This window comes from Zophobas morio, unplaced genomic scaffold (genome assembly GCF_036711695.1).
Source record: "Zophobas morio isolate AGI-343-1 ecotype UQ-CSIRO unplaced genomic scaffold, CSIRO_AGI_Zmor_V1 ptg000005l, whole genome shotgun sequence".
Classification (NCBI taxonomy): domain Eukaryota; kingdom Metazoa; phylum Arthropoda; class Insecta; order Coleoptera; family Tenebrionidae; genus Zophobas; species Zophobas morio.
In genome coordinates this window covers 11,357,986-11,381,447 of record NW_026972110.1, presented here as the reverse complement: position 1 = coordinate 11,381,447, position 23,462 = coordinate 11,357,986, and the positions used below count along the sequence as shown (strand labels likewise).

General features: G+C 31.7%; 3 protein-coding genes across 5 annotated transcripts in view; 1 reads left to right on the top strand and 2 right to left on the bottom strand.

Annotated features, from left to right (window-relative positions):
* Positions 1–4,131: 4,131 nt before the first annotated feature.
* LOC135122717 (cytochrome P450 6k1-like) lies at positions 4,132–7,442 on the bottom strand. Of its 3 annotated transcripts, none has more exons than XM_064047098.1 (5): positions 7,264–7,442; positions 5,029–5,889; positions 4,768–4,980; positions 4,463–4,714; positions 4,132–4,409 (listed from the first exon to the last, which is right to left on the bottom strand). In XM_064047098.1, exons 2-5 carry the CDS (start codon positions 5,870–5,872, stop codon positions 4,246–4,248), a joined length of 1,473 nt encoding a protein of 490 aa, XP_063903168.1. In that variant the 5' UTR covers positions 5,873–5,889; positions 7,264–7,442; the 3' UTR covers positions 4,132–4,245. The 3 variants fall into 3 exon arrangements, with proteins under 3 accessions (XP_063903168.1, XP_063903167.1, XP_063903165.1); XM_064047097.1 differs by lacking the exon at positions 7,264–7,442 and adding an exon at positions 6,137–6,243; XM_064047095.1 differs by lacking the exon at positions 7,264–7,442 and adding an exon at positions 6,058–6,129.
* An 86-nt stretch (positions 7,443–7,528) lies between these two features.
* The window catches only part of LOC135122714 (cytochrome P450 6k1-like), a 50,769-nt gene continuing 34,835 nt past the window's right edge, over positions 7,529–23,462 (top strand). Inside the window, exon 1 of the mRNA XM_064047091.1 lies at positions 7,529–7,557. Coding sequence (XP_063903161.1) covers positions 7,544–7,557 — 14 coding nt within the window. The 5' untranslated portion in view covers positions 7,529–7,543. The remainder of the gene's footprint in view (positions 7,558–23,462) is intronic.
* Positions 19,010–21,056, bottom strand: LOC135122719 (cytochrome P450 6k1-like). The gene is made up of 5 exons (XM_064047099.1): positions 21,010–21,056; positions 19,916–20,777; positions 19,652–19,864; positions 19,348–19,599; positions 19,010–19,292 (listed from the first exon to the last, which is right to left on the bottom strand). The coding sequence occupies exons 2-5, from the start codon at positions 20,757–20,759 to the stop codon at positions 19,129–19,131; spliced, it is 1,473 nt and encodes a 490-aa protein (XP_063903169.1). The 5' UTR covers positions 20,760–20,777; positions 21,010–21,056; the 3' UTR covers positions 19,010–19,128.

Genomic DNA, 23,462 nt, shown 5'->3' with positions numbered 1-23,462 from the left:
AAACTCTTTTTTTTGGGTGTAATTTGAGTCTGTTATATGGATTTTTTTCGGGTCACCTCCATCAAAAATCGCGTGTTGTAAATGGAAAATTTTGCTTAGAATTTAAATTGTGATTTCAAAACTTTTTGTGATTAGTATTTTTTAAATCTTATCTACTTATTAAACGTGTGTATTGTTCTATGGTATTTTTCTTTGTGTACACAAAAATTTAATGTATTCTTGTTGCAGTGGGTTCTTAAATGAAGATGAGGGAATTCGCTAAATTGTAGCAGAAGAAGAAGCCTAAAGGTTAGAATTGTGCATTAATTTGTTTTTTTAACATTTTTGTATCTTTTATGAAGGCTATTTTCATCGGTAATTAATTTAGTCTTAATTTTATTTTATCAAAATTTTTTTTGACGTCTTTTTGTAAATATTTTATTTTACTTTTTATGCACTCTTTTCCATATCTGCGTACGTTCAGACAATTTTTTCCTTTCGATTTTCCTTGCAGGAGGAAAAAATAACGTTTATGTATGTATGTATAGATGTAAAATAAAATTCGTCGGTTTTTTTCACCGGCCAACGAAACAACTGGCCGGTCGAATTTACCGGTCGGGTGCAAGAGGGCTTAAATTTCGGTGTGCCGGATTGATCAATTTCTTTTCATATAAGAATATAAAAATTAATAACTGAATACTGGATAAGAATTTCTTTCACACTAAATATTTCCGAGTTTTTTTATTTTATTTCATCTACGGCTTCTTTAATACACGTTAAATCAGCTATACTGTGTCAGGATAAACTAGATTTAGAATTAAATTTTAATGATATTGTTACGATTATCAGTGATCAAAAATCGGGGTGGATAAAACTCAATAATTTATTTCTTAGTTATTCAAATTTACACGACTAATTGCACAGCGATTATGTACAAAATAATTCCGGCCCAACTTAACTGGATTCTCTCTTCATTAAACTCGACTCGTTGGCTGAATAATCCTCGTTTCGAAAAGTTGCCTCTATTTAGACCCACACTCCCTTTCTAGATGTGCCGCGGTCGAGGTTTTTCTAGAGTACCCATCGCGAATTTAGCTTCCAGGTTTTTCTTTAACGAACCGTCACCGACCATGACTCACCCATCATCGTCGCACATACTAGAAAACCCATAGGCATCATACCGGGACGGCGTATGGGTTTATTTCGTAACAATATGTATGCAGTGATAAAGTAAATATATACCTACATATAAAGATGTATATGGTTTAAGTGAGTTTTTCCATTACAAAAGTGTGTGATGATGTAATCAACAGTTTTCCAATGATACATATATCAATTTGGTTAGATGCAGTGCAATACTAACAATAAATTTCGAGAAAATAGAGTGAGATTTAATCAATAAAATAAATCATTTAGTTAAGAATATCGTGCTAACCAAAATGTATCTAATCATCTCCATCAATAACATAAACACTTTCTTTTTATAGTAACTCATATTTACACTTTATAAAAAAGCATACCCCTATATTATTTGTGGTTTATGAGTCTGCCTTGACTTATATCAGAATTACTTTACAAAAAATTTATGATTGAATTTTTTTTCTAGCACATTGAATTTATTTGAATATTTGTCTTCAGAGGAAAGTCTTGTCTAAATGACTTTAAATCAATTTTTTATTTAAATATTTTTAAGTAAAATAAAAGTATACTGTATAAGTCATACACTAAAAAATTTAGAAAAATTAAAGATACGTCCCTCCCTGATCCCTCTTTTTAAATTAGTAGATATTTAACAAATATGTAATATGGTTAGTGTCCGAACTATTTAATTAAATTTAATTAATCAAATCCCAAACTTTAAAACACAATAACTAAAATCTAGGGATAAAAATATGTATATATGGCCAATCATCATGAATTTAAATACGCTTTATCCATGAGCGGAAAGTTTGGTTTAGTCAAGCAACTAATTTCCATGAGTGGAAGAGTCTTTTAATCACATATTATAAGAGATTTATAAATTATAATATAATTTTATACAAACAGCGTCAAATGAAGAAAAGAGTGCAAAATGCGCACAGGTAACAAACAACGTAAATGTGGATATTATGTTCAAATTATGCCGAAATTTATGTTGGCAGTACGAATTTTTCCGCCTCTTTGAGGGTGCGTAACTAGAAATCCAACTTTATAATATATACTCCTAATATAACTTTACTGTTAGTATTTTGTGCTTCTAACCATATCTCTGGGAGTGGTAAGGATCGTTCAAATGTTGAAATCACTGTGATAGATGACATATTAGCATATTACCCATGTTGTGGTGTCCCACTTTGAATTCAAAACTTCGTGCTTAGAGAAAAGAAACAACGCCGTGAAACCACATTTGAATAATCTAAATTTGAAAAATAAATTCAGAAAAACGTTAAACATACTTAGGTAATCAATGATTACTAATCATGTACAGAGATCATTGGTTAGGGTGGTAAACTCTCTAGAGAACTAGTAAATATCTCTTTTTAGGTAGGTAGCTGCTTAGGCGGTTGGCAACGCAGGGAAGGCTCACTTGCCGTTTGCTCTTTTGACGATCATTTCTTGGTTGTAGTTTGTGAGTTTAAAAATGTGAACACGTTTGTGGTCTTATTTCTGCCCAAATAGATGTTGAAATTGAGACTTCATATTACCAAGACCCGCGTCGACATTAAACGCGCAGCTTGGTAATAGATATCTATTTGTTTTGCGGATACCAGGTAAATAGTATATATGGCACAGGTTTTTTGGGTGAAGAAATGGGGACTGTGGGTTGTACTTGTCTATAGACTAGAATCATCGGGACAGGGGCACAGACTGCAACGAGGAACTTAAATCTCGCTTTCGTTACAACGTCCACTATAGCTCGCTTGCTGAGGGCTGTTTGGTTAATAGCCAAACAAAAATAACAAAATCTCCTAGGGCTTTTGCCTAAGTATGTTTTAATGAGAAATGGGATAGAGTGAAAATAAACTCGTATAATTTTGACTATGAGAATAGATTTGACTGATTAAAACTATTTAGAATGGGAAGACAAAAAATTAACAGTTTTCAAAAAGAGTTGTACACTTTTATTTAAATCACGCAAATAGAAAAGAAATCTCAGTGCCTATATAGAAGGTATAAGATCACGTTATTCCATGACGTTGTTTAAAGAATATCCCAACCAACTACAAAAGCCATTTCAAAAATATTGATTTTATAAAAGAGCGATTGTTTAAAATGAATTGCATTCGACGTCACAGTCCTCCTCAGCAAGTGTAATTAGTGTAATATCAATTTATCAAGGTCTTTCTAATCTAAAATATGTAAAACTTGACTATTCCACCAACACTTGTTATGTTTGTTTTATTATTTGTAAATTTATAGTTCATGCTAACATTTTTAATTATTCATGGTCATATTACAATTGAACTACAATAATGTAAAAATAAAAACGCGTGGTGGAAATTCAGCTTCAACTCATTATTTTTTATAACAATGATTTCTAAAATGTCTGTATGCTATTAGTTAAGTTGTTACATTATCCACACTTCATAAATTCGTACTCTAGATTTAAAATGGTCGATTTAAACTAACCTTAAACGTTAATCCATTTTGAGAGAAAGGACCTTGAAAATTTTTATCAGTTAAATTAATATCATCATGCACTTGAATTAGGAGATGTATTTTATGTTTATCTTATCTTGTATTAATGTGTTATTTTTATACGAGCTTAATTATTTTCTCACAGCTTGAATTTGAACAAGTATCTTAGAATTATTATTTTGATTTTGACCGTATAAAATGCGCTTTGTGTTTCATATGTGCTTTATTTTATGTATTATATTAAATCCACGATGTAATCTGTGAACACATTTTTAATCGCTTTTAGTTTAATAATTAACTTGGGTTCACGCATAATCATGTAAATTTTTACAGTTTCAATAATACTTTTAACTACCATCAGAACTCAGTTTAATCCGCATATAAAAGAGATATCAACTCAGACAGTTTTCTGATTTGCTCTCAACTTTACATGCGTCGCACCTTTTTCTATAAGTTGATATCACTTACTTAAATTTGAATACTATTTCTTCACACAAAACAAAATGATTTTTATCACCAATATACAAACAAACATTAAAGAGAGATACAGTTGTTGTTTATATTTAACAATAATACAATCAGTTAAGATAACCAGGAGCACGATAGCAAAAAATAAACCTACTTGTGAAACTATTTTAATTATTAAAATCAAACTCTTGTCACTTTTAAGCTAATACCATTCTGAGGGGACAGTACCAAGCCATTGGGATTTAGTTTGATTTTTTGTTTGGTTTCTGAAGTAGCCTCGACGACAAAATTTTTGATTATGTTAGCCAGTCCAAATTTTACTGACATCATTCCAAACCTTGCACCTAGAGTAAAAATATAAAAGTAAAGAACATAGTTGTTAATGCAAAAATATTACCAATACAATTCCGAGGACCCTCTCCAAAAGGTAAATAACTACAGTTTTCCACCAAGTGCTTATTGTTGGAAGAAAAGCGTTCCGGATCAAATACTTCTGGATTTGGAAAATATTTGGGATCATTTTGTAATCCCATAACCGAAATAAACACAGGAGTATCTTTTTCAATAACAGTACCAGTTTCAGGAATGGTGTAACGGCTGTTACTTTTTCTTTCCAGTGCAGGCAAAACAGGGTATTTTCTCAAAGTTTCTGCAGTTACATTATAGTTTTCTAGATATCAAAAATATATTTTCAAGACAAACCTTTCACGCACATCTCCAAGTATTCCATTTTCTTTAAAGAATCATAATTTATGCCGCCATGTTGTTTCGATATTTCGATAATTTCTTTTCGTAATTTTGTTTGTATCTCAGGCTGACATGCTAGTTCGTGTAGTGCAAATCCCATTGTTGAACTACTTGTTTCAAATCCAGCGGCAAAGAATATAACGGCCTGAGATGTTAATAAGTCTCCGTCTTAAATATCAGTTATTCATAAAGCAGGGTCAAAATATTATTACAAACCTAAGAAATTTTTCTCATCACGTTTCAGCTGAAGCAAAATGTCGATTAAATCATTTCTATGACTTTTCGAATTTGTACGAGAGTTCATAATATCCCAAAAACTCTCTTCCAAAAATTTTATAGAAATAGGATTGAATAATTTTAGCCTAAATATTTTGACCACAGAATGCGCTAGAAAGTAACATCTTATTCTAAATGCGGTCATAAAATCGTCCCAGTTAATCATTCTCTTGGCTTCTTCACAGAAACGAGAATCATCTTTGAAGGAATTAGAGTCGACACCAAATGCAGTAGAAGTGATTACATTTACAGTAAATTTCAGACAGACTTCTTTCATTTCAATAACAGATTTTCTTTCGACTTGTGTACTTAAATAATTGGTTAATTCATTGGAAGAATTTTCTATCAAATTTGACATCGCTTTCATTTTTGATGATGTAAACACAGGAGTGATTTTAGTTCTCATTTCTTTCCAGTCCGGATTTTTCAGAAAAAATAACATGTGGGTACCGATAGGATCATCTCTTTTGTTATTCAAAACGTTTCTATCAAAAAAGTATTGAAAATCTGTAATTAAAATCCTCTTAATTACTTCAGGATCTCGTAGAAGTAAGCATGGTTTATCTAAAATAAAAAATCCAAGAACAGGTTCTTTGCTTTTCTGATATAACGTTGAAAACATTTCTCCAAAGGCTTGACGCATAAATATTCCATCAATAACATTTCCAAAAAAAGGTAGAGGCTTTAGGAATGGTACATTTTTGTTTTTCCAGTGATTAAAGTTTCTCGTAAAGTACCAATACAAAATCAGAAAAGTTGCCACTATCAAGTATACCACAACCATATTGACCAAAAATCGACCTAAAACCACGAATACACAATTTTAGTTCTTTAATGCATAGAAATAACCATGATATGTTCATGTAACAATATTTTTATTTAACACAATAACGAATTTTATACTCGTAGTTGTAAAAGTTTTCACCAAATTATCAATCCTGTTCTGTTTTATTTAATATATGTATTTACACTTCTGATGCATTATCAGCGCGTAAGAAGTCTTTAATAAAAAAGTCTTCACTTCTATACTTCTACTATACACTCTTACCGATTGACGGTTTTACACTAGCTTTGCACAACGCAAATTCACAGACTTTAAATTGCAGCAGGTTTAAGCAGTATCTATTTATGATGACTACTATCAATCTTTTGCATTACGATGCAAAAATTAAATGCAGTTTTGTCGATAAAAACATGAGTACCCGATATTTTTGTTGTTGATCAAGGTTAACAAGTTTTTTATCTTCACGTCGCACATGTAAAATAAAAATTTGATTTATGAGAGTTATCCTCATCAAATATAAACTGTTTTAAATTAAAGATGGTTTTGCTTTCGGTGTAAAAAACATTTATAATATTAAAAATATTGTTTAAAAGAATCTACAAAATGGTAGCAGTGTCTTACAATCATTTTTATTGCTCGATTTATATAAATTTTGTGTGGTTTTATTGGAGTAGATTTATTAGATCAGAAAGAAAATTACGTTACTTGACAACAGATACAAGTGATAAGTAGGTACTATTAATCGAAAGTTATTAAAATGCTGATAGCAAATTTATCGTCGTCAAAACAATTAAATATAAATAATGTTATGATCAGGTGCTTGTGTTCTGTACTTGTAAATGTCCATTGGTGTAGTAAATATTGTCTCTTGTAAAACACGTGCGAAACGACAAAAGTAACCAAAATATCCTATTCAATCAGAAACAAAATTTTAAATTTATATGGGAACGGTAGATAAATTAGGTCGACGCCACCTTAACAAGAAGTTTTTTGAAAAACCAGAGTAATAAGTTTCGGTACCATTGGTACCATGATTAGAACGAAGAAAAACAAATAGGCACCATTAAACATTATACAATTATAAAAATGTTCGTGTTGTGGTTTCGTTTCTGTACACCATCAGTTAATTACTTCATAGTCATAAATAGCACTTTATTATACAACATAACACGCTCATTTATTTGTAGTTTCTTACTGCCTGTTTATAATGTACTCACATGAATTGTGTTAAAAACATAATTGGATAATAAAATTCTACATTCTGTGTTAACGTAACAAAATATTTTCGAAATCCTATTGATATTGCAATTTAAAAAAATAATGACGTCATTTCACATAATTGTTTAATAAATATTGCAAAAATCACTTGAGAAGGTGCATTATCCACAAACCTGAACTAGTTGCGATCAAGTCAGTAAGACGGATCTATAGAGATTGGCAGGAAGCTCGCCGTAGAGGCAGTGGACGTCCTGAAGCAACACAGGACCGGGAAGATCGGCTACTAAGACGAAGTGGTATTCAGGATCCAGAAGAATTATTTCGAGCTGTTGGAGTGAACTCTATGAGAGCTTTTGGACGTAGAATCTCGATGAGTACTATTTATCGCCGAATACGATCATCTGGATTACGCTCGTATCATTCTTCCTCTGACATGTGAAAGTTTGAGGCTAAATGTATTTTTGTAGGTATGTATTCCACTCTTTTATCTAGAATGTTTTTGTTTTTGATTTATTAGGTAGGTATATTGGTTTTAAAATTTTAATTGGTATTAATAACGCTGGCTTTGTTAATGTCAATTTAGGGCTTAGTGAATGATTCGTTCACATTTCCAAAGTCAACTTGACGTCGTTTTTATTTGAACGCTCGTTATATTGCTTGTGTATATTAGTGTGTTCACTTTATTCTATATGTTGTCCTCTAAGTGAGTTGTAACATGCTGGGCAATAAAAGTTTATTATTATAACTAGATAAGGCTAGTAGACTAGAATGGGCCATTGAGTGTCAAGAAATCATTTTCAGAGACGAATTCAGATTTTGTTTTTGGGATTCTGAAGGATGTATAAGTACATGACATAGAGGTCAAAGGCAAAATTTAAAATTTATTTCATGGATTTAACTCCCGGGATAATGGTGTCAGATGCAATATGGTACGGAAGCTAATCCAGCTAATTTTTTATTCTGTCGTTACTTCGGTGGGGTGCTAGAACTCATTCTCCTTTTGCTACTGCAACACCTTGCAGAAGTAATTTTCCAACAACAGTTCTAAGTCGGCTCCTTCAGAGTAGTACATTTTTTTAAAGGAGTATATTTTGTAGATTGCGACTTATTATATTCCCCCTCTTTTTGGTGTAATAAATGCAGTTACTATGCACTACTTATATATACTTATCTTATCTTATACCTTTTATCTTATATTATACCTAATTTAATACTTTATAATAATGTAACACTTTTGTTAGCTGTTATATTTTTAGACACTGAACTTGAAATAATAATAATAATAATCACTGTTAAACATTTCATTAAAAATAACATTTTCAAATACACAGCTATTACTCGGGTATCCCTTAAGTTGTTCTATACTTGGACTACAGTTAAATTCCAGTTTTGTAGTTTAATGGTGTCACAAATTATTTATTTATATCATACTTATTGAAAATGAATTACTCACATTCTGTACGTAAAGATTTTTTAAAGGTTTGGGTGTTAACCGGAAATATTATTTTATCGAAAAGCTGTTTTAATTTAATTAATGTATAGCAAGTAGAAGAAATGTAGCTGCTCTCATATAAATTTAAAAAATAATTATTGAGTTAATTGGAAGTGACATTTTACTTCGATTTCGTCTTCTAGAATTGTAAGTTTTAATGTCACTTTTTTTATTACATTATTACTATTCCCTCTATTAGATTTCCTAAAGTATAATGAAAAAACTAGAAATATTTTTTTTGTTATAAATAATCCATGAAAAGTACTGACACTTATGCTGCCGTGCTAAACAAAAACAACGTATCTGCATTCGCCCCGTTTTCGAGATAATGGCGTTTGAAAGTTGGGTTACCTCGAACCGATTGAAATAACTTGCATTTTTCGCTAACTTTGAGTTAGCACACGATGGGAAATGATGTTTTTAGTTGATGAGTTCGCCCCGAAATCAATAGTTAACTTTATTTGGCGCTTAGTGTAGTTTATTGTATATTTTTCAGCAGTTACGTCTTTTTTTCCATTTAAAAATGTTGACAGTTCCATGACAAAAATAACGTGTCTGCATCCATATGCTGATACGGTAATTCGATCAGTACAAAATGAGCTTTATACATAGAAATTTTAACGTAACTTTAAATTGGAATATAAAATTTTCTCCTTTTCATTTAAAAATAATATTTAACAAACGGAAGACTGCAGTTTCTTTATTTTTAGTAAATAAAAAAAAATAATGAAAAAGTTGTATTAAATATTTGGAAATATAAACCAAATTAGTATAAGAAATTAACAATAAAAATAATAAAAAAAATTGGAGATCAATCTTCGTCTTCGACATCCAGGTCCACGTCTTGTGCTGTGTTGACGTTCAGTTCTTCCCAAAAACTTATTTTGTGAGGAGAGATGAGTGCCGCCAGTTTATCTAATATGTTTTTTTTTCTTTCAGCAGTTACCCCGCGATTCGCCGAACTGGCTTCAGGTTTTTTAAAATATTCTTTTAAAAACTTTAGTTAAAAAAATAGACCTTTAATAATTGTGCTAATTATTATTTAACATGCATTATAAAAAAGTGCGAGGGTATAATAATACGTACCTGTGCGTAAACTATTAAAATCAATGAATACACTGTGTTATTTGCTACTCACAACGACGATCAGGGATGAAGTAAAATTATTCAAACACAACACAGTTTTATTTGTGGGTACTGTCGGTGATTTAAAAACGACGGTTACGGTTTTCAGATTTTATTTTGTTTCTTACTGTTCGAGAGTGCCAGGGAGAAGAAGGAAGGGTGTTTTAAATGGTACACAAGTAGGCTCGGTTTCGAAGAGGTGGAAGTAGATAATGAAAGAGTTTATAAGATTCTAAAAACAGGAAGAGAAAGTATGTGGAGGCGTAGGGCAGGTAGACGAAATATAAGACGTATATATTTACATATTTACTAAAATTATGAATGGGCTCAGGTAGAACACCTGATTTTGTGGGAACGGTTGTTCCTACATATTTAAGGAACAAATTCCTTAAAATCGCGGAATCAATCAGAGCATTTCCCGGTAATAATTATGTCCAACAGAGTGCTACGCCATTAAAAATGGGGTAGTGTTACTGGTCGGCTGCTAGACAAAAAAGACGTATCATAACTCAAAAGATGCGGCATTTAGGAATTGTAGCTTTGTCGGCCCATTTACATAGCAAAATTAACGTATCTTTCACATACGTTATATTTGCTATGTAAGATGTAAGTGAAATATGTATTTTAAAATCTAGATACGTTAAATGTATCTATTGCAACGGAAATACGTTAAATTTGACTACCAATACAGCGATAAAGAAACGCTATGATCAGATACGTTGAATTACTAATTATGCAATTATTAAATAAAAAATAGCTTAGAATTTAATAATTATATACCTGGACAATCCTTGAAACTTGTTTAATTTAAAAATACCCCAAACTCAAAATCGCCCAAAATTGCAGTTACGTTGTTTTTGTTTAGCACGGCAGTAATGGTGGCAGACCAAACTCGATTTAATCGAAGTATGTATAGAACTCAAGAAGACATTTTTCCCCATTTTTAGAACTGTGTAGTTCCATAGACTGTACAAAAGAAATCTTTTTTCATAAACCTACGTTACTCTTCATCTACATTTTGTTTTAAAAAATTGAATCCTATATATTTTTGGCATATGCAGATCCAGAAATTTGCTATGAATATATTGTTGCACAAATTGTAAATAATAGCAAGTACGTTCTTATATACCGGATGTCCCAGTGTACCTGTTCCACTCAAATATCTCAATTATCTTAAAACATAAAAATTTGACTTCAGACATGTTCAATATATATATAACATAATCTATTAAATGAGTAGACTATTGTTATCGTATTAGCTTCAGTTTCACCGGAAGTGACATCAACTTTTTACTTCCCGAGCGTAATCGAGTCCGTCGACCAACTCTTACTTTACTTACTTTACTTACTTTTACGTTTTCTCGACCTTTCATCACCCCTACAGTACGAAGAAATAGGTCTCCCGTTTCCGTCTGTCTGTCCGTCTGTCCGTCTGTCTGTCCCTCTGTCGGCTATTATCATAAGCATTGTAAACTTTTGATCAGAATGTATTTGCTTATCCCCCTAAAAAATTGATGACGTCACCCCAAAATTTTGCTGAATAAATCCTATCTAAAATGTATAAAATCTGATGAGTCTGAACTTGTGATTTACCATTCCATTCATATTTTTTAGATTTGCTTATACAGGGTGACTCAAAAAAAAGAAAATAATAATAATAGTATATTTGCCCAACAGAAACAAATTAATGAATCAGTCAATTTATTATTGATCAAATTAAGAACGAGCTACCCCATTTTCTCGAAAATGTGAGAATACGCTCGTCTTTATAACAATAAAATAATGATAAGGTAAGAATTATAATAATAGCATTCAGAATATTTTGTTCACTTGAGGCTTATGAATAATTTTAGTCACCTGTTTTTAGGCGATAAACTCATTCAAATCAAACAAATGTCTACGTGACATTCTTCCGATGTATAAACAAAAACATTAACATTTTTAATAAAACGCATGTTGTTCAGATAGCTTTATTCCCGTTGATAATGTGCTGTAAATATATTTTTTGCCCTCATAACCTTTTTTGATGACGTCAGTCACCAGGATGCGGGAGGTCGAATTTCCCGCACACGTGCTTTCTGCTTTCCGTTGCCATGGTAACCTTAAAATAGTCCGGAAACGTCAAATTGATAAGTGGTTGCGGCGCTTTCAACGTAGTTGTTTATAAATAACTCACAGTTAATCTTTTCGGTTTAAACGTTTATTCATTGAAAAAAATATTGTACACAACACGTTCGTGAAGCCTGCTTCCCGCATTCCTGCGACCTTTCATGCCCGAAGCAGGTTATTCCGAACTAGTTGTGTAAATTACTATTATCGTTTAATAAAAGTGTACCGCACACTTTTGACATTATTGAATTTGCATTCATATTATTTCGATTTGCTTATACAGGGTGATGCCACAAATTTTATAATTTTTCAAAAATGCTGGATATGTTTCATTGTACTTCAGGAGCGACGGAAGTTCTGTCGAAACAACTTTCGACCAATTTTTTTTCTAAATCTAAAAGAGTATAGTTTGTAGTACTATAAAATAGAGCTTTTTTTGTCTTTTTAATGATATATATGACTCGGTGTAACAGTATTCATCTAAAAGCTATAAAACGCTTGTGAATTTATAAAAAAAATACAGTGGGGTTTCTCAAGCAACGTTTCCTCTTATTTTCGTGTTCTGTCTTGACACCTCTGGATTAAAATAAATAAAATATTGTAGTGTCAAAAAATGGAAAACGAAAGATTTAGCTATACGGAAAAGTTGGATATCATATTTATTTACCAAGATTGTAGGCGAAATAAAAGACAATCCAGAACAGTCCAGAGAGACCATGCATGACCAAGTTGTATGTACTTTGCAAGATTATCAAAAAATTTAGAGCAATCGGGGTCTGTCAAGAAGAAACGCACAGTCTTTTCACGGAAAACGGATTTTAAAAACGACCAAATTCATGATTACAAAATTCATTTACATCAAGCTTTAGTACCACCTGATTTTCAAAGAAGATTGGCTTTTATTGCTTGACTAACAGAGGAACGTGAAGAGGATATCTTAAGTAATATTTTTAATAATGAAATTGTGAATCCACATAAGTGTCATTACTGGGCTTCACAAAATCCTCATTGGCTAAGAGAAAATAATTTACAACACATTTGGAGTATCAACGTTTGGTGTGGAATAATAAATAATGAAATTATTGGGCCTAAATTTTACGAAGGACATCTAAAAAAAAATTATTTTCAGCAAGATGGTGCACCACCACATAACGCGCAAATAATAACAGATTATTTGAATGATACATTTCCTCATAGATGGATTGGCAAAAATGGAGCAATTCGGTGGCATCCCAGATTTCCAGACTTAATACCTCATGATTTTTTTTTTGTGGGGCTATTTAGGGTGTATCAACAATCTCTAAGAGACTTAGAAGAACTTAAGCAAAGAATTAGGGTAGAATGTGATAGGATTAACGCAGAAATGTTGTGAGCAGTAACAAATAGGGGTCTACTTCATCGAGCAGAATGTTGTTTAGAGGCAGAAGGTCGTCAATTTGAACATTTAATTTAAAGTTATTGTTTTCGTATCGTTTTATTTTGCTTTAAACTTTGATTTTATTAAAATACTTGGCTATATGACTTTTTTATTATTTTAAGGACGTTTTCAAACATCCAAGTAAATAACATTGTGTCATGTGATATATCATTGAAAAGACAAAAAGGGCACTATTTAATGTATTGAAAAACTATTTATACCTTTTTTGTATTAAAAAAAAGAAAATTGATGTCATTTCCGGTGAGACTGAAACTAATGCAATACCAGTAATTCATTCATTTAACAGACTGTGTTATATATATATGTGTTATATATATATATATACATGTATGACGGATGATACGAAGCCCGGTATGTAATGCAGGCTCTCAGAAGCCCGGGCTTTCTACATGCAATACCGATCTATAAGTCGAATATATCGCTTTATTGTAAAATGTTTAGTGGAAGCAACTTGAGAGGGGTAGAAATTATTTACATACACCAAAAATCTTACTTTGCTGTTCTAACGAAGCCATTGATATACAACATGAAATACGAAGCCCGGCTGTATAAAATGCAGATATTTCGCATGTGAAATGCAACCATGCTGCGTTGCCATTTTGCTATTGTTTCTCAGCCTTCTGATGAGTGCACGTGCGAGGTGCTAGCATGGACCGCTCTAAGTTTTTGGTTAGTTTGGCTACTCAAAACAAAATTGGTAAGTATCTTGCAATATTTAAGTAGTTGGGATAGTAAAAGCAATCTGCATCACATGTTAATGTGTTTTTTTGAGAGAAAATAAATAATTTAAATTTTTTAGAAAAAAAATCAAAATTATGAAACAACATTTTGCAATTTAATTTGGAATCTGCAAAACCGAATGTTTTGAAATCTTGCAGATGTATTAAAGTTATGATAAGCATGGTAAATTTTTAATCAAAATGTATTTGGTCATCCCCCTAAAAAATTGCTGAGGTCAACCCAAAATTTAGCTGAATAAGTCCTATCTAAAATGTATAAAATATGATGACTCTGTACATGTGATGTACTATTCCATTAATACTTTTTAAATTTCCATATACGGGCTGTTTCAAAAAATTTAATGACACTGAGTCAATTTATTTTATTGATTAATTCAGGGACTGCAAAATCAAATGCTTTGAAATCTTGCAGACATTTTGAAGTTATTGTAAGCATAGTAAATTGTTAATCCAAGTATATCTATTTGTTCTCCCCAAAGAATTGAGGACGTCATCTTAAAATTTTGCCGAAAAAATTCTACCTAAAATGTCCGAAATATGAGTTTTTACTTGTGACAGTATTACCCTACACCAGTCCAAGTTTATACATACACGTGTCCTTGTAAAAATGTTAATGACGTCATCACAAAATTGTGTAAAACGACTCGAAAATGCTCTATCGGAACAACTTTCGACCAATTTTTTAAACTTATGCTTAAAAAAGTTACTCTAAATACTATTTTTTAACAGGTTACCCCAAGATATTTTTCAAACTGCAAAGGTGGCCAAAGTATTAATGTTGTTAGAAAAAGGCAGAGGAAGACAATTTATAAGAAAAAGCCTCGATGAAATAGAAATAGACAAGGATATGTATTTAAGTTCTGATGACGAAGACCCTTTTCGTAATACAGCTAGTTTTGAAAATGTTGAAAGTGAAGAAATTTCACAGGTTGGGCCGGAAAATGCAGAATGCACGGAGAACACTTCTCAACTTAATGCTGAACCAGGTCCTTCAAGCATGGAACCTCCAGTTAAAAAAGGTGCCTAATTATTCAGTTAAGATCCATAACAAGTTGTTACGGAGTATTAATTTTAGGAGAAAAGAAAATAAAACCATGTGGCCGCGTTCGTTGGACAGAAACTGAAAAGAAAATTGTTACAGATTACTTCAAACTGCATATTCAAAAGAAAATCACACCAAAAAAACATGAATGTGATGAACTGCTAGCTAAGCATGCTGATGTTTTTTTAAACAAGGATTGGGTGCGCATTAAAACTTTTGTGTACAATGTGTTTAGACAAAAGTAAAAATCTAGTTCTTTAATAAAACCTATTTTCATAATTTTTGTTTCTAATTTGATTTTTGCAACGGGTCAGCGGCTTTAAAATATGTACTTTAACGCCGCTCATGAGTGGAGTTAAAATAAAAAGCTGTCAAATTATAATTATTATTTATTGAAATGTAAATTGAAAGTACAGTTACTAATATTTGCATTTTGAAAATTACAAGCACTAGAAAAAGCCGAGTCCTATACATCATCAGCTATACTTATAGTCAAATTAACAGTATTGACACAATTCATTGAAAATCCCTGGGAAGGTTCCTCGGAAGGTTTTTATAGCAGACGTACTTGCAATGCTCTTTGTTGTTGATAAAATTTTAGTTGCTATTTCTTTCTTGTTGGCTAAAGAGTCTTCAATATAGCCGTCAGCTACACTGCTGGGCTTCCAACCTCCATGTCTTTTTAAGCATGTAAGATTGGCTCCACTATGTGGATTACACTTGTGGAAGCAGTGTAGCTGAGTGCGCCGAAGACAGTGCCCTGTATACTCTTTGTAATGCGGTAATTTCAGATAAGATGCAACATCCTTGGGTACTATGAATACCCATTACAGCACGATGACATTTTGCTTTGCAATATTTTAAGAAAAAACGTCGTTCCGGAATATTTTCTAGTCTCAGCGAAACATATTTTCTACAGATGCTTATGTAAGGTTCTCCAATGACTGTAAACGATCGTTTCTTATGCGTTTTTGAATCAGGAATGTTGATCAAAAGCAGAGATCCTAGATCCTGGACATCGCTGGTTCCTTTTTTTATCATTTCGTCACAACGGCAACCAGCCGCTTTTCGAATCATCAAAATTACCTAAACATGAATACTATCTAGTTTACTTATATCGAAATACTGAAAACTAACCTTCATTGCCAAATATTCGTCATCCGGAGCTTCATTCAAGAACTTTTCAAATTGGTGAACACCTTCGACTTTTTCGGAACATAGCCTTCACTCTGTTTTTTCAGGTACGCACGCAGTTTTAACTACTTGCTGATGTATACTCCTTCTTTAATGTTCAACAAAGATCGTATCATTGAGTATTGAGACCATAACGACGAACATTTCATTTTTATAATAATAATAATAATAGTTTATTTACGGGAACCCCCATGATATTACAGAAAAACAAAAATATAAGAATAATACAAAATAACTAAACTAAGGTAACTTAAATAAACTTACACTTTTTGTGGAGAGTTCACGAAAATACGGCAATAATAGATATTTATTTTATTAGGAGTTTAAGTGATACTTTATGTGACGGAGTATGGACGATTAAACTCCGAATGAAATACAATATTTTATTTTCAAACGATTAATCTTCTTTTGAAATGATTATTTCCGATCTTCTTGCTTCATTAAGGAATTGCCTTGATTTCACTTACCATGGCTACTATGGTTGACAACCACTATGATTTTCACATATTTATACTCGGGCGGAGTATAAATGTTTTATTTATACGCCGGCGGACTATAAGTAGTACTTATACGCCGCTCAAACACGGTGTCATAGAAATGACACTTAAACCTCGGTAAGATCGTCATATAAATGTCAGTTATATGACGTTTGAAAATAAAACAATTTCCGAATAATTTTCAGCGTTTTTTTTCTTGCACGATTTAATAAATTTGCTGTATGTGGCTTCATATAATGCACACTTGATTTTGTTGGGAGTAAATTGTTTACAGCTTTTGCTGCAGCCTAAACAATTTCAAAAGGTCTGTTTACTTCTTCTGCCATTTTCTAGGCTCTACCTGCTACAAAAATAATGCTGTAATATCTAAAATGATTATAATTATAGAGAAATACTTACCAATATTCGTAAAAACACGTAAGAAATTGCGAAAAATTGGAATCTTTTTTATATTGACAATGATGTTACAGCAACTGGCCACAGCAAACTAACAAATCGTAAGCGTAAACGTAATTTTCAGGGGCAAATTCGGTCTTAAAGCAAATTTGGAGCTCGTTTGGGGAAAAAATAGCATATTTTATTCGGAGCTAAATATTTTTTTTTGCTCGTCTGTTATTACTGAACTCACTACGTTCGTCTGGCAAACCTACAAACTCGCCAGAAAAAATAATGTTTTAGCTCCTCATAAAATAATATACTATTTGTTACTCAGAGAAAACAGCAATTATTATTCGGTCTATGTTTTTTTATTGAGAAACATTAAAATAAAAAACTACAATCAGTTGGTCTGAATCATTTAAGCGTTTATTTTTACAACTCCAGAGCAACCATTTTAATTCCAAAAATGAAATAATGTGTATAGCTCCCATAGTTCTGAAAAAGCTAGTGTCTTTTTACAAAGAAAAGACAATACAAAAAAACATACTGCATAATTTTGAGAAAGCTATTCTAACACAGAATAAATTGACATAACTCTAGATTTTTTTTGTAATAAAAAACAAATGGATATTGATTTTTTTGTATTTCTGAAAGTAGATGCTAACGTTTTGGAAAGACTAACTTTAAATTTCTAAAAAAAAAAAAAATGGTTTAATTACTTACAACCACTTTAAAATAGTAAAATTTGTTTTTACTTTGGTTTTGGAAAATGTGGTGAAGGACATAAACTTGCGCTGAAAACAGCTGCTGCAATTGAGAAAAAAAATGTTTGTACACAACTCTGAAAATGCTGTTTTGAAGCAAAGAAAAGAAATGTTTCAGTTTTAAAAACAGCTGTCCTATTGATAAAAGAATTGTTTCAGTAGTATAAAATACTGACGTACCTATTTGTAAAAAAGGTTCTTAAAAGAATTCGTAGTTTTAAAATGTACTGCTAAAGTTTCTAAAAGAATTAACAAAAAGGAATTGCCACAGTTTTACAACTGATAAAATTCGGCAAAGAACTGGCAGTTTAAAAAAAATGGTGCAGTACCGAAAAGACCATAAATAATTTATTTATTAAAGAAAATATAACTTATTCAATAGATATTTTGTTTTTAATTTGTCAAAATAAATGTAGGTAAATAACTTCACTTCATAGATATTTAGTTATATGTACAAAGTTCAAAATTGGGTACCTAGCGCAACCAAAGTAATTCTTTCCTAAGCGCTCCCAAACAGACATAAACAGTGTTGACAAATTTAGGGCTTTGCATAATTCGCAGCAAATAGTTGGTTCTTATAATCCGCCATGTCGCTGCACTTTGTATATTTTATATACAGAAAAAAACTGGGACGCCCCCTTCAGAAAGATGGTGTGAACTATACCCCGTGTATTTGCAGATACAAGGCATCATTACTGAGCCTGCATTAATTCTACATTTTTGTTAATACCAACTTAACGGTAAAAACTACGACGATATACGCGTGATTTTTACGAAGCCCACTTCAACTAGGATCTTTCCAGCATATTATATTTTATCAATACCAACCCAACCGCAAGAAATAAATTATAATACACATGATTTTTACGAAGCCCGGTTTCGGGCTTCGTAAGTCGGTGTCGGGTTTAGTAGAAGCTGTGGAATATAGCATTGTGGGCTTCGTAATGGACGATTACATGTCTATATATATATATATATATATATATATTGAACATGCCAAATTCATTTTTTATGTTGTAAAATAATTGAAATATTTGAGTGGAACCGGTATGCTGGGACACCCGGTATAATAAGGACGTACAAAACAAGTGTTTTTTTCTCTTAAAAAATTTATATAACCAGTATACAAGAAAGAGTGGATGTAGATACACTTGTTTGTTTATATTTATCAGTGATAACAATCAATCAAGATAACTGCAATAAGTACCTATATGTAGCAAAAAATAAACCTAGTTGTAAAAATATTTAATTTATCAAATTTAAACTCTTCTCACTTTTAATCTAATACCATTTTGAGAGGACAATACCAGACCATTGGCATTCAGTTTGATTTTTTGTTTGGTTTCTGAAGTAGCCTCGACGACAAAATTTTTGATTATGTTAGCTAGTCCAAACGTTACTGTCATCATTCCAAACCTTGAACCTAGAATAGAAATATAAAAAATAACGAAAAACAGTTGTAAATGTAAAAAATTTACCAATACAATTCCGAGGACCTTCTCCAAATGGTAAATAACTGTAATTTTCTATTAAGTGCTTATTGTCGGAAGAAAAACGTTCCGGATCAAATACTTCTGGGTTTGGAAAATATTTCGGATCATATTGTAATCCCAAAAGCGAAATAAACACAGCAGTATCTTTTTCAATAACAGTATTAGTTTCAGGAATAGTGTACCGGCTGTTGCTTTTTCTTTCTAGTACAGGCAACACAGGATATTTTCTTAACGTTTCTGAAATTACATTGCATTAGTTTATTAGATATTAAAATTTTTCAGTACATACCTTTCACGCACATCTCCAAGTACGGCATTTTCTTTAAAGAATCATAATTAATGCCGCCATGTTCTTTTGATATTTCAGTAATTTCATTCCGTAATTTTGTCTGGATCTCAGGATGAAGTGCTAGTTCATGAAGTGCAAATCCCATTGTTGAACTACTTGTCTCAAAGCCAGCGGCAAAGAAAACAACAGCTTGAGATGTTAATAAGTCACCATCTGAAAGTTCAGTTAATGTTGTTTAACAGAATAGAAATGGATATTACGCACCTAAGAAATTTTTATCATCATGTTTCAACTGAAGCAAGATGTCGATTAAATCATTTCTATGACTTTTAGAATTTACGCGAGTGTGCATAATATCCCAAAAACTTTCTTCCAAAAATTTTATAGAAGTAGGATGAAATAATTTTAGTCTAAATATTTTCACCAACGAATGAGCCAGAAAGTAACATCTTATTCTAAATGAAGTCAAAAAGTTGTCCCAATTAAACATTCTCTTAGCTTCCTCACAGAAACGTGAATCATCTTTGAAAGAATTGGAGTCTACACCAAATGCCGTAGAAGTAATTACATTTACGGTAAATTTCAAACACACTTCTTTCATTTCTATAACAGATTTCCTTTCGACTTGTGTATTTAAATAATTTGTTAACTCAGTGGAAGAATTTTCTATTAATTTCGACATCGCTTTCATTTTTGATGATGTAAAGACAGGAGTGATTTTGACTCTCATCTCTCTCCAGTCCGGATTTTTCAGAAAAAATAATATGTGGGTTCCGATAGGGTCATCCCTTTTATTATTCATGACATTTCTGTCAAAAAAATGTTGAAAATCTGTAACTAAAATCCTCTTAATCACTTCAGGATCTCGTAGAAGTAAGCATGGTTTGTCTAAGATAAAAAGTCCAAGCACAGGTTCTTTGCTTTTCTGGTATAATGTTGAAAATATTTCTCCAAAAGCTTGACGCATCAGTATTCCATCGATAATATTCCCAAAGAAAGGTAAAGGTTTTAGAAATGGTACATTTTTGTTTTTCCAGTGGTTGAAGTGTCTTGTAAAGTACCAGTACAAAACCAGAAAACTTGCCACTATTAAATACACCAGCACCATATTCACAAAAATCGACACCTAAAACCACGAATACACAGTTTTAGTCGCACATAAATTACCATGATACGTTCATGTGTCAATATTTTTATTTAACGCGATAAGGAATACTTGTCACCAAATTATCAATTCTGTTCTGATAAATTTAATGTACATACGAGTACGTATTTACACTGATCATTATATTATCAGCGCGTTAGAAATCTTTAATAAGGAAGTCTTCACATCTGTACTTTTAGTGTACACATCTTACCGACTGACGTTTTTGCACGAGTCTTGCAGAACACAAATTCGCAGACTTCAGACTCCGGCAGTTTTTAAGCAATATTTGCATTATCTAACTATTGAATTACGGTGCAAAATTTGAATACAATTTTATTGATAAAAACATGAGTATCCGATATTTTTGTTGTTAATCATGGTCAACAAGTTTTTTTATCTTTACGTTGCAAGTTTAAGAAACTTTTAGTTTATGAGTGTCATCCTCATCGTATGTAAACTGTTCTAAATTAAAGACGATTTGTTTCTCGGTAAAAAAATATTTATAAAATTATATCTACACTTCTATACTTCTATACTTATAATATAAAGGTTGTAGTGTTTGTTTGGTTGAACGTGCTAATCTCAGAAACTACTGGTTCGAATTCAAAAAATCTTTTTGTGTTGGATAGTCCATTTATCGTATCTACATATAGGCTATATAACATCACGCTACGATCAATAGGAGCGAAGTAGCAATGAAAAATTCGGAAAAACGGGAAAATTATTCCTCCTTTGACAGCTTCCGTTGCTTACGTTGCTTAAACGGTTAAAGTTACGTAAAAATCATGTATGACGAAATTGTTCCCCTCTAAAAGTTCTAAAGAAAAGTGCGCGACAGCATATGTGTATCTTTTAAGGTCGACTCAGTATAACCTTTTTTATGGTAATGAAATTTGTTCTAAAACAATAATGCATTATGTATAAAATTATCGCCTAACAGAGTTTGTAATCGAACTCCTTCAAAATGGGTTGACCGATGTGTATGAAATTTTTTATGTATATTTGATAGGTCTGAAAATGGGTTGTAAATTATTTTTTATACCCCTAAGTGATAAGGGTGGCCCACCCTAAAATATTTTTGTTTATTTTTTGGACAAAATTACATATAACTCTAAATTTTCACCTTTCTACCACCAACCCCCATTTTTTAATCTTCTATATAATCAAAATCAGTTGCTGTTCCTGTTAGTCTCGCTAAAACTCAAAAACTGCTTGACCGATTCGAAGAATTTTTTATATTACGGGATGGTTTATAAATAAAAAAATATGGAAAACTTAAAAAAACAGCTAAAAAATAAAAGAATTCTAAAAATTTTGTATGGGAATTGCCACTTCGAATTAATTTCAATAGTTGGCGTTCCTGACGGACCTGTCGTCTAACTGACGTGTCATACAAAACTATTTCTTCCGTGTGCAGTACATAGAGATTTCCATCTCAAGGTGTCTACCCCATACTAACTTATATTTTGGTGACTCGATTTTTGCGTTGATGGTTGAACACTGTCACTGTTTTCCTTTTTTGTTGTATCGAGGTGCTAAGTACTTGACCATCAACTGTTACCTACTGAAGTATTAGCATCACCTAGAAAAACTAGAAATATTTTGATTTGATATTCGAGTAGATACTTCGTATTTCGAGTATGAGCATCTACTGAGTTTTATTTATATCAACCATGCATTGTCAAAAAATTGATCGAATGTTGTTTCGACAGAACTTCCTTCGCACCAAAAGTACAATGAAACATATTCAGCATTTTCGAGTTGAGTCTTTTCTTCACACAATTTTGTGATGACTATTAATCAACATTTATGATCAACACGTATACCACCTTGGATTGGTGCAGTGTAATACTAAAAATAACTATATTGTATTCCCAAAATTATCTGCAAAAATCGAGTGAGCCGTTCCATCAATTTTTTGGGGGGAATAAATAAATATTGTCAACAATTGACCATAACTTTAAAACGTCTGCAAGATCTCAAAGTATTCATTTCTGCAACTCTTGAGATATTCACTAAAATAAGTTGACTGATCCATACATTTTTTTGAGTCACTGTAAAAGCAAATCCAAAAAATATGAATGCAATGATAAATTACGAAAATATACTGATGATATTTTGCTCATTTTAGATAGGATTTATTCGGCAAAATCTTGAGATGATGTCATCAAGTTTTTGGGCTTGATAAACAGATATATTTTGATTAAAAACCTACCATGTCAAACAGTAACTTCAAAACGTCTGCAATATTTCAAAATTCAGTTTTGCAATTCTTGATTCAATCAATAAAATAAATTGACTCAGTGATTAATTTTTTTGAGACACCCCCTATAAGCAAAATTAAAAAATATGAATGGAGTGATAAATCACAAGTATAGTCTCATCCTATTTTGGACATTTTAGATAGGATTCATTTGGCAAAATTTTGGGCTGACGTCATCAAGTTTTTGGAGGGGATAAGTAAATATATTTTGAATAAAAACTTATTATGCTTATCATATGTTTAAAACATCTGCAAGATTTCAAAGCATTCGGTTTTGCAGATTCAAAATTAAATTGTAAGTGAAACGAAAGTTCACGGATTCAACTAGTATTTATATCAAATAAAAAGTATAGGTGGATTAATAAACCATACATATGGACCTTAGTACCACGCTTCCCTTG

What these genes read in the sequence shown, in the direction of transcription:
- LOC135122719 (XM_064047099.1), bottom strand. Translation starts at nt 20,759, where the DNA reads ATGGTGCTGGTGTATTTAATAGTGGCAAGTTTTCTGGTTTTGTACTGG. An exon ending in TGATGATAAAAATTTCTTAG is followed by an intron (nt 19,865 to 19,915) that starts GTGCGTAATATC and finishes CTGAACTTTCAG; the next exon opens with ATGGTGACTTATTAACATCT. An exon ending in AGGTCCTCGGAATTGTATTG is followed by an intron (nt 19,293 to 19,347) that starts GTAAATTTTTTA and finishes TTTCTATTCTAG; the next exon opens with GTTCAAGGTTTGGAATGATG.
- LOC135122717 (XM_064047095.1), bottom strand. An exon ending in CTTGGAGATGTGCGTGAAAG is followed by an intron (nt 4,715 to 4,767) that starts GTTTGTCTTGAA and finishes ATGTAACTGCAG; the next exon opens with AAACTTTGAGAAAATACCCT. An exon ending in GGGTCCTCGGAATTGTATTG is followed by an intron (nt 4,410 to 4,462) that starts GTAATATTTTTG and finishes TTTTTACTCTAG; the next exon opens with GTGCAAGGTTTGGAATGATG.